Consider the following 14,299-nt stretch of genomic DNA (forward strand, 5'->3'; position numbering starts at 1 on the left):
CTGCCCCAAACTTTTATTCTCCCTCCCCATCAATGATTAAATAGATTGTGAAACGCGCAGAGGCCCTTCAACACCATTAAACACACAATAAAGGAAATCCATTTTATGAAGATATTTACTTTTAATAATATCTTTTATTGATTCTGGCACCAAAACAAATAAATCTGGAGCCACTTGGTTGTCAAGCTGACAATCAAATTATAAACTTTAAGACCTCTTGTATACCGTATAAAAAATAAAATAAAGACTGGCAATAATATTTTACTGAGTGTAACAGATAGAGGAGCAAAAAAATAAATAAATTGTGATTTATTAGCACAATGTGGTACTGTTTGCCATTTAAAACTAGAACAGGTGTATAAGCTAATACCGACACAGTGGTAATTAACTATGAACTCATAAGACTTGCCTTTAATGTGATGCTTTGGAAGAAGTAACAGAAAATGTAAAAAAAAAAAAAAAAAAAAAAAGGAAAAAAAGCGAAAGAGTAGCAGTATCTGTCTGTGCTCCCTAAAAGTTGTCTTCTTTTTTCTTTTTTTTTTTCCCATCCTCTGTGTGCTATTTGTGTTGACGTGGAAGAGGATTCCTTGTTTTATTCCTAAGCTAGCGCCCGCCCCGGTTGGTGTTCAAATAGCACTTGACTCTGCCTGTGATGTCTGTATCTTTTCTTTAATCAAAGGTACAGAGGTTGAGTATAAAATAAGACTGCTCAGATAGGACAATTAAGTGCACTGTACAATTTTCCCAGTTTACAGGTCTATACTTTAAGGGAAAAGTTGCAAGAATGCTGAAAAGGAAAAAAAAATAAAAAAAATAAAAATTGAACACACATTGATGAGCATAAAAAAAAAAAAACAAACCCAAACCACAAAACCCCACAAACTTTGCCAGCCATTTACTTGACTAATGAGCTTATCTTCTCGGACGCGACATTACAGCGCTGTGAATGGAAACAGACTCTACACTTACATAAAATGAATGATTGCTTTCGCTCCTACAGTGCAAGGATTTTTTTTTTTTTGTACAAAAAAAAGGATTTAAAAAAAAAAAAAAAACAAAACACCACAAAACCTTTTTTTAAATATAAATGTTAAGAAAATTTTTTTAAGGAAGAAAAAGAAAAAAAAACCACAACACTTCATTATGTTTAGGGGGAAACTGTATTTTAGGGTTCATCGTCTTGGTGATGTACAAGACTTGTTACTCATTTTAAAATGGTAGTGGAAATTCTATGCCTTGGATATACACAGCTCTTCAGGTTGTATAAAAACATGCATTGGGGAAAGGTTTAAGATTATATAGTACTTAAATATAGGAAAATGCACACTCATGTTGATTCCTATGCTAAAACACATTTATGGTCTCTTTTTTCTGTATTTCTAGAATGGTATTTGAATTAAATGTTCATCTAGTGTAGGCACTATAGTATTTATATTGAAGCTTGTATTTTTAACTGTTGCTTGTTCTCTCAAAAGGTATCGATGTACCTTTTTTGGTAGTGGAAAAAAAAAAAAACCACAGGCTGCCACAGTATATTTTTTTAATTTGGCAGGATAATATAGTGCAAATTATTTGTATGTTTCAAAAAAAAGAAAAAAGACAAAAAGACAAAAAAGGTGTGACATTGTACAGATCCGAGGCCATATAATGGCCCTCTGGGGGAAACCTGTTCCGATGTCACGCTGCTGGCCGTCACAGAGGGGTGTACATATCTTTTTTCGTTCTTTTTTCCTGCTGCCATACTGTATGCAGTACTGCAAGCTAATAACGTTGGTTTGTTATGTAGTGTGCTTTATGTCCCTTTCCTTCTATCACCCGACATTCCAGCATCTTAACTTCATATGCAGTAAAAGAAAGAAAGAAAAGAAAGAAAAGAAAAGAAAAAAAAAAAAAAAAAAAAAAAAAAAAAGAAAAAAAAAAAAAAGAAAAGAAAAAACCGTTTTGCAGTTTTTTTCATTGCCAAAAACTAAATGGTGCTTTATATTTAGATTGGAAAGAATTTCATATGCAAAGCATATTAAAGAGAAAGCCCGCTTGAGTCAATACTTTTTTGTAAATGGCAATGCAGAATATTTTGTTATTGGCCTTTTCTATTCCTGTAATGAAAGCTGTTTGTCGTAACTTGAAATTTTATCTTTTACTATGGGAGTCACTATTTATTATTGCTTATGTGCTCTGTTCAAAACAGAGGCACTTAATTTGATCTTTTATTTTTCTTTGGGGTTTTTTTGGGGGGGGATTTTTTTTAAATTTTTTTTTAATTTTTTTTTTTTTTTTTTTATTATTTGGATGACCAAAGGTCATTACAACCTGGCTTTTTATTGTATTTGTTTCTGGTCTTTGTTAAGTTCTATTGGAAAAACCACTGTCTGTGTTTTTTTGGCAGTTGTCTGCATTATCCTGTTCATACACCCATTTTGTCCCTTTATTGAAAAAATAAAAAAAAAAACCTTAAAGTACACAGTGTCAGCTTCTGGTGTCCTCATTTGACACACGCTGTAGGTGGCTTCCAGCAGCAGGCTGTAGGGGAAGGTGCAGCGCAGGGGCGTTTTGGGGGGCTCCGATCCCCAGGGAGTGCCCACCACCCAGCTTGGCCTTAAATAAGCCCCCTCTGCCCAGGAAGAGGATTTTTGGGCTAAGGAGTTCACTTTCCGGCCAGTGGGAAGTGTTGGTAGTCTGGACCTGTAGCTTTGGGGTTTTTCCCCCATCTAGATCAGGACTGAGCTGTGACCCCCTCACCGCGATAGCCTGCGGCCCCCCGGCCTTCACTCGGTCTGCAGCAGGGATTCCCTCCCTGTTTGGTAAATCTGTGGCAGAAGAGGTGAGCAAAGCAACAGCTCTGCGGCCCCCCGGGACTCCCCCATCCCCGGCTGCTTTTGGGGACAGAGTACTCGGGGGGCTGAGGTCTCCCGCCGCGGCTCCGGGATCGCACCCCAGCCCAAAGCTCCCAGCCCCGCTCCCGCCTGGAGCTGGGAGCTCCCCTCTTTTCTCCCCGGGCTTTGATATTTTTTTGGTGGGAATTGCAGGTTTCTGTGCATTGTCTCTAAAATCCGGAGTTCAGGTCCCCCCTGTCCCCCCCTTAGGGGTCTGTATATGTTGTCAGTTTGACAAATACTGCATGTTGCAGCATCTCTTTACTTTATTAAAGCACGTACCGCTGTGATACTGTCTCTTGCTGTTCCTAGTGTAATGGATTTAATACTTTTTTTTTTCTTTTCCTTTTTTTGATTTCTGTAAAACCTTCCAGTTGTTCTGTCGTCTTCTTGTGATGGCATCGTTTGTTGCCTGTATTTTGCCCGGCGCCTTCTGAAGGGGAGGTTTGGAATTTTAAAAAAAGACAGAAATACCTATCTAAAGAAAAAAAATTACTCCTTTTCTAAGAGAGATTTGAAAAGAAAGTAGTAAAGGTCCATTTTAATCCTGGAAGAGGAGGAATGAAGATTTTGTTGTCTGGGCTAGTGGGATGAGAGTGCAGGAGGGCTGGAAAGGTGCCGGCAGTGCCCCCTGAGCTGCACTCCCCTTCAGCAGGCTGGTACCCACTGGCTGGAGCTGGAGTTGTGCCACAGGGATCCCTAGCACACCGTAGGGGAGGCAGAGTCCAGCCCCCGCATGGGGAGCTCAAGGTGACAGGCATGGATGCTGGCAGTTCCCTGGAGGGCCGATGTCCACAGGGATGTGCTTTGCAGCTGCCTTGATGACACGTCTTTTGATCCCAGGCCATGAAATACCTGTACGGAGTCCGGTCTCTCTCTCCCTGTCCCTATTTTTATTGCTGGTTGTTGAGACCACAGTGGAGATGTTTTCTAGAGGACTCAGGTTAGCTGTGCCCGGGGTCGAGCGTAGCCTGGCTGTCTTTCAGAGTGGGAGCCTGTACCCTGTGTCGGTCCTGCGGTGGTCGTTGTCCCACTTCCTTTCCCTGTCCTGCATTTTACTTAAGAAATAATCCTATATAAAAGCATATAGACAGGCATCTGCATATATCCATATACAGGCATCACTAGGCAGACCTGTGCTGCTACAAGATTAACCAGTGGAAAGCAAACAATTGACTTCTTTATTAAGTGACACAGTGATGCGTGTGATTCACAGGTTTCCCAAAGCTAAATTTTCCAGGTTTCCCAGAGCTAAACGAGCCCAGTGGGCACCGCGTGGCACACAGGGCAGGGGCGGTGGTTTGGAGGAAGGAGCTGCAGGGGAAGCAGCTCGTGCTGTAGGGGGAATTGTCTGAACACCGGCTGGCGAGAGCGTAGCTTGCGAATGGCAACGCGCCGTCACCCCGACACCAAAGCAGATGTTCATGAACGTGGTGTTTTTCTGCCAGGGGCAATAAGTTAATGGTGTGATGAACCCACTGAAGTTTGTTGGGTTGGGGCATGGATGTCCCAGGCCCCACCATGTGCTGTCGAGCTGCTTTGGCATCCTGTGCACGCGTGACCTGTGCTGCCTGGAAACTTCCCTGTTTCTAAGCAAAAAAATGTCTCTAGCAATAAGTGATATTTGGGTAACAGTGTCTCTATATTTAAAATCTCAAGCCCCGTCAACTTTTGAGGAGGAACGTGGTTTTATGGCATAGACCCTTTCGTGTCTAATCTCCTCCAAACGGGATGATTAATGTAATGAAGGTGCTGAAACAGTACCCAGAATTTAGACTACAGATGTTTCATATTTATAATGTTTCCAAGGGCCGAGATAATACGGGATTAAGTGATACCATGTCTTTGCTCGACATTCAGGAGGCTGTGGCGTATCTGATGAGACACAGTTTTGGGGTTTATCTCAGCGCAGAGTTTGTACCAAACAGGAAAGAGATACCAGCTGCTCTTTTAGATCCCTCCTTCTCTTTTCTCCTCCAATAAAGGTTGAAACCCACTTTTGGCGGATGCATGGACAAATTCTAGTATTGACTAGGAGAGAGTGATACTGCCCAGAGGGCTCTCTGCCAGAGCTGCTGAAGAGATGCTGCTCCTCGAGCCCAGATGCTCAGCTGCTGGTTTCCACTGAGCCACAGGGATGCAGGAGGGCCAGGAGGTGGGGGGGAACCCCAAGGTGTTGTGCCCCTTGGCAGGACTTAAGCTTTGCAGTGCTGTTGTGCTTGTGGCTGGGATGGCTGTGCTGCTCTTGGCTGCCTTGGAAGTCTCAGTCAGCTTTAACATTAGCCTGGAAACTGTTGGGCTCAGACAGCAGCAGCAACAAGCCCTCCCCAGAGGGAAGTCGGGTGTGGTGCTCTTGACTTCAGAGGAGACACTCCAGTTAACACCCAGTGAAGATCTGGCCTAGGAAGGAGCTGGTTATTAAGTCCTGATGGCAGCTCACATGTAGTAGCCCTTTAACCACTCTTTTAAGTATTAATGAAGTAAATTCCATAGAAACCAGCTCCCCGTTGGGCTGCCAAGGTGGATTTTTAGGGGTGTGTTGATGATGTGCCAGCCTTGCCACCAGTGTAGCCCTTAGCCTGTCGCGTGGGTAGCGCGGTGCTGGGTGATCGACGCGGAGCAGGGGCTCGGAGCCGGGAATGATTGCTGTCCCAGTGCCCCATCCCACGCTGCTGGAGTCAATGGCTTTGCTGGGCGTGGGCTGGGGCTGTGCAGCTTGAGCTTTGCTGCCGCGACGCGCACTTCCGTGCCGTGCGATATCCACCGTGCCGGGAGTTGGGAAAAGCCCTCCGCGAACCACCCGCCGTGTGCCGTGTTAACAGTACTGATGGCTTTAGGAGGGCCTTCAGCACCTGGGGGAAGCCCATGTGCCCAGTAAAATCCGGAGCTTTTTCTTCCTAAATGATCCCCGTGGTTCCTGCGTGGTGCCGAGGATGCCGGATGTGAGAGCATGGCCTGAGAGAGGAAGGGCTCCTTCCTGCCATATCCCTTTGTGGCAGTTGGGTGTCCCTAGTTGTTAGAGACAAAAAAGAGACAAAAAGAGAAGTAGGATAAGGGAATGACTCACACCGTGGGCCATGTCACACCTGTTCTCTCCTCTGTCCCCATGCTCTCTTTAGGTTCGGCGTACCCCCCCAGCTGGCGCAGCGCCCAGGGAGCCCCGGATGTCTGGCAGTTTTCGGATGGAAGTTCAAGAGCACTTAAATTCTGAAAGGAGGTGAAGCTGGGGCGAGCGGCCGGCGGCGTCTCGGCGTCCGGAGGTGGCCTCTGTCCTGCTGGCTTGCCGCATCCCTGGGAGAGCCTGAGGAGTCACCCGCCGAAGGCAGCGCTCCCCGGGCTCCTCCTGCCTGCAAGACTATCGTATTTATATTTTGTAATAGAGTACAACACTTCTTTGGGGTTGGTTTTCTGGTTTTTTTGGGGGTTTTTTTGTTCATTTGTTTCTTTTTTCATTTTCTAAAAACAAACAAACAAAAAAAACCCATGCACCAAGGTCAAGGGCTTAATGATGGCTTCGACTGGCTCCTTTCCCCATGGAAAAGACTGTCTTGCTCTCGTGGACAACCCGGCCTGTTGGTTATCCCTGCAACGTGCCATTCCTCGGGAGGCACATCTGATGTGATGAATTAAAAATAAAGCAAAACACAGTGTAGGTCTGTGGGTGGGTGGGAAATTGCCATAATAAATGTTGGAGCTTTAGGTTTTGTTTGCTCTGTCTTTAATTTTTAATGCTAACAAGGGCCAGACGGCTGGTGTGACTTTGTGTTCCCGTACTGGCTGCAGAAAAGCAAGTGCTGAATTTTCACTGGGGATGGTGTTGGCACCAGGGGCTGCCTGGCCCTGGCAGACAGAGCTAGGCCAGGAGTCGGGCTTCGGGCTGGGCGCCCCGAGCAGTGCTGAGCCCCCTCTGGCCTTTGGTGGTGCTGAAAGCGGGGGCTCTCCCAGCTCTCCTGCATCACCCGCCCCTCCTTGATGAATGCCAGCTGTCGTGTTGCATTTCTGCTGTTAAGCTACGTACTTTTGGGGCTGCTGGGATCCGTGACGTCCGCTCGTGTCCGCGCGAGGAGAAGTGAGGCCAGTGCAGGTTTTGGGAGGAGCGATAGCGGTGCTGTGGAGATGCTGTCAGACCAGGGGATGCAGAGCCCTGCCCTGAGCTGGGGGAGCTGCTGTCAGGTTGTTGTCCCAGTGTTTCCCAGACTTTGCACCAGGGGCATGAGCTTTCCTGCTTGCCAGCGACGCTCATCCCTTGCTCGAGTCTGAGCACCCACCCAAGGAGTCTCCTGGTTCGGGGCCCAGGCACTTTGCCTGAAGAAGATGGGTTATGTGTGAGCTTTGTGCTGTCTCTGATGGGATTTATAGGCTGTAGCTGCTCATGCCTGTGCTGATGAGTGGGAATGGACCTTATTTGGTGAAAGAAGCCAGCTGGGTAGCGAGTGGAGTGGCTGGCTGGCCGTGTCGGGCTGCCGGGATCAGTTGGGATGGAGCCGAGGCGTGGGGAAAGGGACAATGGATTTATTGACTTTGTGTATTAACTGCAATCTCACTTCTGTTTTATTCATCTCCTTCCTTACAATCTGAGCGAGACGCTCACTTGGGGTGACTCTCTCCCGGTGAAATGGCCGTAGGGAAAACAGTGTTGCCTTTTCCATGAGCGGTGGTTGCTCTTCTGTTTTTTAAAACCCTGGGCTGTGGTTCTCATGGTGGCCTGGGCACAGCACAAGCACAGGCACTTTGGTACCTTAAAATTTGGCTGGGGTGGGCAGCAGGAGGGAGCATCTCCAAGGGGTGCCACACTGGGAGCCTGGAGGACTTGGTGCACTGGGACACAAAGGGAACTACTGCTGCTTCTTCTAAGGCGATTTGGTCTTTGAGGGGAAACTACCCAAAAATCTACGCACAGCCTCAGCTTTTTTTATCATTAGGGGATGTTTTTAAAGGTTCTTCCAATCCCAGTCTGTACTGCCACCTCTGTGTCTGCTCCTAAGGGGGTTTTGAGCCTTGGAAGGGTGAATCCTGTTGGATTAAGCACCTGATTGTGAATGCACTAGTGGTGGGGAGTTAGGCACCTGCTCCTGCCCTGGGGCGGGGGATCTCTGCTCCAGGCAGCTGTGTCAGATCAGGGCTGATGGAGTTATTTACTGCAAAGGGGGTTGCTCTGCTCATTTCTCTAGACTGCGAATCAGGACTCACCCGGTCTGTATCTACAGCAGGCGTGGCCCAGGGCAGCTGGGAAGCTGCTTTTAAGGGGTTTCAGTGAGCTGGCTCCTTCTGGGGGTGTCTGACCCCTGCTTTGTGTGAGCACAGGTTAAACTTGGCTCATGGATGTCTTCTGGGGTAGCTGGTTATGCTTTTGCTGCTCTGCCTGGTGGAACAAGCATGATGGGATCTTGCTTTCTCTGGCTGTGGCTTGTCCCTCCTTCAGTAGGCAGCGTGAGGGCAGGGGTCTCTCCCCAGAAAAGCAGTAAATAACAAAGGCGGGGAGGGCTGAATGTGTTCCGCCAAGCACAGAAGTGATACCTGAAGTGCTGAAGATGCAGTGAAATAGTCTTTAAAATGTCTATTTTTTAATACAGTTGTTAAACTCTTCCCCCCACTCTTAGGACTTTGAAACATCTTCAGAATTGGTGTTGCCTTAAAGTTGCACCCAGGTGCAATGTCTGTGCTGAGCCCCTTGCAATCCATGGGGCTCCGGTCCCTGGCTGCCAGCCCTGCTCCAGCTCCAGGCTCTGCTGTGGCCCTTGCAGAGCTCCAGGACAGCCTCAGCACGGGTGGAGATTCCAAAGGGGTTTCCACTGCCCTGGGTGACCTGAGGGGGCTGTGTGCTTTAATTAAGGGTGTTATTAGGGTCCTCTTTTTGTCTGACCAGGACTTGGCTGAGTCCTGTTGCTGTGTCTGTGCTTGGGATCACCTTAATCACTTAATGAGTTTCTGCCAATTAGTAAGGGTCTGAGGTTTCCTGCGAGGGGAGGGCTGGGAGCCTGTTGGCCTCAAAGCTGGAGGTTGCTGTGGTTTTGGTGCAAGAGGGGCAATCTTCCCAGGGGTTTTGTATTTTAGCATCTTCTCCAGGTGTTGGTCTGCACATCCAACTTTGAAAGTAAGTATGATTGGTCTTTATTAAAAACAAAAAAAGCTCCTAAAGTTTTAGAGTTGTTAATAAACGAAAGATAAATGTTCTCCTTCCCAGTCCAGGGGGTTGAGATGAACAAGATTCCTGGGAATCACCTGGCTTAGCTTTGAGGTGTTGGGTTTAGAAAGCTGCTTTCAGACTTGGAGATGATCTGACTATGCTGTGTTTGATTTCTAAGCACACTTTTCCTGACACTAAAATGCAGCGAAGGTCAAGCCTGTTATGAAGTCTAGCTTAAATTTTGCTTTCAAAATAATGTAAACTTTGGATTCATGATGCATCTGGGCTGTGGAATTTTATGAGATGCAAGACCTCTCCTCAGAAGGGATCTGAAAACAGATTTTGTGAGTGAGTTTCCAAGCAAAGCTGCCAAACTCCCTGTGTTTTGTATCAACCCCAGCTTTGTGTTGGGTCCCACCAAGTGATGGTGGGACCAGCAGCAGCATCCATCTGGGGAGCATCATGGTGTTGGCGGCTGGCAGTGTGGGCTCTGGGGGAAAGTGGAGGGAAGCTCCATCCTCCTTGGGCGGCTGGAGGTTATTTTTACCATCTTTAGCCTTTCCTTTGGGTTTACATCTCCCATCTTGTGCGTATTTGAGCTGTCTGGGTGCTGGTGAGACTTGGGGTGAGCTTTTACCTGTGGATTTTTGGCAGTGAGGGGGAGGACCTGCTAAACATCCCTGCTGTTCCAGGGCTCCCTGCTCTGCTGTGGTGTTTCACCTGACCCCACTATAAAGTCTTACTGAGGAGTGAGCTGAACACCCCTGACCCTCAAAAATGAGAGTGGTGCCTCATTTGCTTCTTTTCTTACTCTCTGCTTCTCCTCCTGCCCAGTTTTCTCATTTCAGGCATCATTCAGTTGTGTGTCGTATCTGCTAAAAGTCAAACATTGTTGCCCCTCCGTCCCAGTTCTCTCCCCCCAAAAATCACCCTCTTAGCATTCATCTTCTACAGGGGTCCAAGTAATCAATTATTCCCAAGGAAAGATGGAGTTGCAGGGGGCAGAACAACAACAAAATAAAGCCCCTAAACCCCAAATATGGCCCTTACTCCTTAATCTCACTGGATAGAGTTACACATCTGGTAGAGGCTTGTTCGTTGTTGCTATTACTTTTATTGCGTCTTTAGCAGTGATGAAGTTCAGATGGCAGAACCAGTGGGCCCCAATTTAATTTTGCCTGGCCTCCCGTAAGGAGCACGATGTGATCCCTGGGAATGCCGGCTCGGCCACGGCTCCGTGGCCATGGGCAGAGTGCTGCGGGCTGGGCAGGCAAAACCCCACGGTGAGGGCGGGAGGAGGGGGAAAATCTGGGACTGGGGATGGTAACAGGTGGGTGGAGGTGCCTGTGCTGTGTGAGCATCAAATCCTGCAGTGAGGGGGATGGATGGGCAGGTGGTTTCTCCTAGCAAAACCCAGATGAGGTGGATTCCCACCTTTTTTTGGTGGCTGGGGTGTGTGCGCCGCGCCACTTTCCGAGGTTGGTCCAGCCCTGATGGCTCTTCCCTGGCGATTTCCATGACCCTCCGGGTTTCCAGTGGTGATGTACAGAAGCTCCCACCTCTCCCCCAATGTCTGCATGTGTCTAAGGGCTATACAGGACTCATTTACGGGCCTCCCATCGGTGGGATATGTGCATGCAAAATGAAGGTTGTATTTGGCTTCTCATATTCGGATCTATATTCCATATTGTGTTGACCAAGAAAAACTCCTCAGCCCCTGTGCTGAAGAATGTGATGGACTGATGACTTTCAGAAACGTACTGTAAATCAAGGAGGCTAATAAATACTTGCTATTAATAAAACAGGGCTACTGCCTTTCAAGTTATTTTCATGTTTTACAGCATCCCAATTTAAATGGCATCAAGAAGGTGGTACCTTTGGACCTCCCCTCCTCCCCCAGCACGGTGTGGCTCAGCTTAACCCCCCACAGGCTCAGGCAGGAGTTTTTCCTCAGTGACGGGGTTTAGATGGAGCAGTAGGGCCCCTGCCCAACCCCACAGAGCTGATGAGGGGTTGACTCCAGTGCCAGGGTCCCCTTGACAGAGGAGTGGCCTTGGGTCATCCCTGTGGTCTGGCAGATGACGCCCAGAGCTTGCCGAGCCCGGTGCATCAAAGAGCCCGCAGCCAAAAGCTCCACCACCTGCACCAGCTCATGCTAAACCTTTAATGGTTCCCAGTTGTGAGCGTAGCCGCTCCAGGTGGTGAGTGCACAGGCAGAGCATCCACAGGCTGCTTAACCCTTTCCCTCAGGTTTCTCTGGATCTGTGCATGAGAGGTTGGGTGAAGGTGGTGGTGGCCAGGGGCCTCCCATCACAGACACCTGCAGGCAGCAGAAAATGGGGCTTTGAATTTGCTTCCAGAGTATCTGCATCCGTGCTCCTAGTGCCTACAGGGGTGCCAGATCACTCTTTATGTGTGCCCTTGGAAACCTGGGACACTCTGGGCAGGGAGGGAGCAGGGGATGGATAAATAAACCTTTTTTCTCTTTGAGTGTCTGTCCTTTCCCTGACCTCCTCCTGCAGCTCTACATCGGCGAGCAGAGCCTGGTGGCTGTGACACTTCTGTCCCCCTTCCCTGTGGGCTGAGGGTGTCCTCTGGCAGCCCTTGCTCCATGGCTTGTGCCCACGAAACCCCTCGCTGGTGGGCAGTGGGGTCCCTGCCTGCACTGCCATCCCCAAAAACCCCCTGCACGCCTAATTCCACCATCGATAAAACTTATTTTTTATGGTCTCCTTCCTTTTCCCTGCTGCCTGCCTGGCATGCTCCCCTGGGCTTTGGCTTTTCCGTTTGGAGGCTTTGGGGAGGAGCATCCCTTTGGGAACTGCTCTGCACCTGGCTGCTCCCGTTGGCTTTTTTTGTTGCCTAAAATCCCTCTTTAGCTGTTTTTCTTACTTTTTTTTTTCCCTCCTCTCTCTCCCCTGCTGAAGAGACAGCACCTTCTGCAGCTGTAGTGATTAAAGGGGAGGGGAAAGAAAAAAAAAAAAAAGCTTATTTAAAGCAGTGCCTGGCAATATAAAATAAGGTGTGGAGGTGATGAATGATCCCGGGGTACATTAAAGCAGGGGCTGGCATTTTCGACATCGCTCCTACTCGCAGCATGTTTGAGCGCTTTCGGAGCCCGGCTGTTTGGAAACACCAAGCATCCGCCCCTGGGCCCTAATTCGGGCAAGTTTAAAAACGTCCTCTGGGATTTAGGCAAGTTGTTGCTGTTTTTCCTCTCCTGAAGACCCGGGTGCTGCTGCTCAGGTGTGGGGCTGGAAGGCCACAGGAGATCCCACCCTGGCCTTGCTCCGCCTCCCGAGGGTGAGGGGATCAGAGGACGGGTGCTGCTGGAAGGTGCGGAGACGGGGAAGCCCCTCGGCTTTTAAATGCTTTTTGAAAGCTCTTGGAAGTGCATTCCCAGCATTGCTGTGGGAGGCAGTCAGGAGAGAGGGAGGAAAAGAACAGAGCTCATTGCATGCGAGGAGCAGGGCAGGTGCAGGGAAATTATGCATTTTTCTGGACCGGCTTATTCCCTTCTGTGTATTAAACATTATTTTAATATTCGAGTGACAATGTTTTATAATTAAGCTAAATGTAAGAGCTGGAGCACACTGGAGAGCTGGGCTCGGTGTGGGGAGGTGAGGAAGGTTCCCTCCCTCTGCCCAGGATTAACCCCAGGCTGCAGCATCCTCTCTGGAAGGTACGGAGCCTGGCTCTGGAATTCCAACACACCCCGTGCTCCGGCAAGGAAAACCTTTAACTCATAAAGGTTGTAATGTTAATACAGAAGAAAAGCCTTTTAAAAAATTACATTAGTTCACAGACATCTATTGAACTCATGAGGGGAAATCTAGCCCCTGAGAGATAGAAACTAAAGAGCTGAGCCATAAACCAGTATGATAACATCCTTATTATAAGATGCAAATTAAGGGGCCCAATTCACTTTAAAAAAGCATTATGAGTATTTAATTTTTCTAGTGGGAATATCTCTGAAGTTGGCCTGTGTGTGGTTTTTTGTGCTGTGTACTTAAAATAAAAAAGAAGAAAGTAAGTCAGGCCATGAAGGAGCTGCTGAAGGCAGAGTTGAGGATGCTGAGCGGTGGTTTGGGTGTGGGAGGAAGGAGCTGGTGCTGATGGGGGGCAGGAGAGGATATGTTCACACTGGGTTCGGATGGGGAGCCCGTGGTTAAACCCAGCAGCATTGCAGTGGGGTTTCAGTGGTGTAAAACAGGGTCAGACCCTGCCCTGGGGTGTGTTTTAAGTGTTTCATCTCCAGAGCAGCTGGCTGGGTCCCTGTGCATCTCAGCTCTGACACTGGTGCCCTGTGGGTCGAGGACAAGCACTGGGTTGATGTCCCATCTGTGTTGTGTTTGGGATTTTCTGGACAACCTGCTCCCTGCCCTCTGTGTTGCATCTCCTTCTGGGCTGCCTTGATGTTGGTCACAGAAAATATTCAGTGGCAAAGGGACCACGAGACTTTTGGGTGCTTTGCTTGTGGCACTTCTTCACAATGGGAGTGATTTGAGGCTTAACCTTATCTGCTGAGTTTGGTTTTCCTGGCCATTTCTTGTTTCCTGGAGCCTTTTAAAGTTATTTTTCCCTCCCCTCTGAAGTTGGAAGATGGTGTAATCGCTGCCCTTGGCTCTGTCCTTGCTGTTTGTCACATGCTGGAGGTTAAACTCTCGAGCCAGGAGAAGGACTTGACGTGAAAGGTGGGGACAGCTGGGACAAATAAAAACAAGAGCCTCCGAATGCCAGGCCCACTCTCCATCCAGCTTTAGGGTTGAAAGGTCAGGACTTGTTCAAAAAAGCACAGAAAATATGGTACCCTTGTTTCACATCCTTAAAGACAAAAGGGCCGGTTCCGCCGCCTGCAAACCGGAGCCATCCGGAGCCTGGAATTGTCTTTTCAAATGTAGAAAATAAAACAAAAAGCCCTACCCTGGAAGATTGCTTTTCAGAGGGGCATTGTACTGCTCTCCTGTATAATGTGCAGAGGTCACGGGCTGAGTAAAACAGCGAGACCAGGTAAATATGTTCATTTGAAACCCGGGGATTTTATTTATTTTGTGGCATTGGAGAGCATCTCTCCAATTGTGGGCATGAAAGGGGGATGGGATGGGGGCTCTGCAGCTTGGCTTTGGGGTCAGGCTCTGTTCCCTCACCTCAGCTGCTGCCTGGAGCTCAGGGCATGAAATAACAGCGTTTTTAATCTGTTGAGGAAAACCCTGGTCTCCAGCTGCACCCCAAAGGCTGAGCTTGGACAGGGTCTCTCAGCCGTGCTTTGAAACTTGTTTCTCATCCCAAGGCTGCCTCC

The 14,299-nt window shown here is 48.3% G+C and overlaps 1 protein-coding gene across 2 annotated transcripts in view; it reads left to right on the forward strand.

The window, feature by feature from the left end:
* Window positions 1–10,807, forward strand: part of BCL11A (B-cell CLL/lymphoma 11A) — a 128,950-nt gene extending 118,143 nt beyond the window's left edge. Inside the window, exon 4 of one of the 2 annotated variants that reach the window (XM_017745304.1) lies at window positions 5,993–10,807. In XM_017745304.1, the coding sequence (XP_017600793.1) occupies window positions 5,993–6,084 (92 nt within the window). In that variant the 3' untranslated portion in view covers window positions 6,085–10,807. The remainder of the gene's footprint in view (window positions 1–5,992) is intronic. The other variant, XM_017745302.1, reaches the window with a different exon arrangement.
* The last annotated feature ends 3,492 nt before the right edge of the window (window positions 10,808–14,299 follow it).

Source organism: Corvus brachyrhynchos, unplaced genomic scaffold (assembly GCF_000691975.1).
Source record: "Corvus brachyrhynchos isolate BGI_N302 unplaced genomic scaffold, ASM69197v1 scaffold69, whole genome shotgun sequence".
Taxonomy (NCBI): Eukaryota; Metazoa; Chordata; class Aves; order Passeriformes; family Corvidae; genus Corvus; species Corvus brachyrhynchos.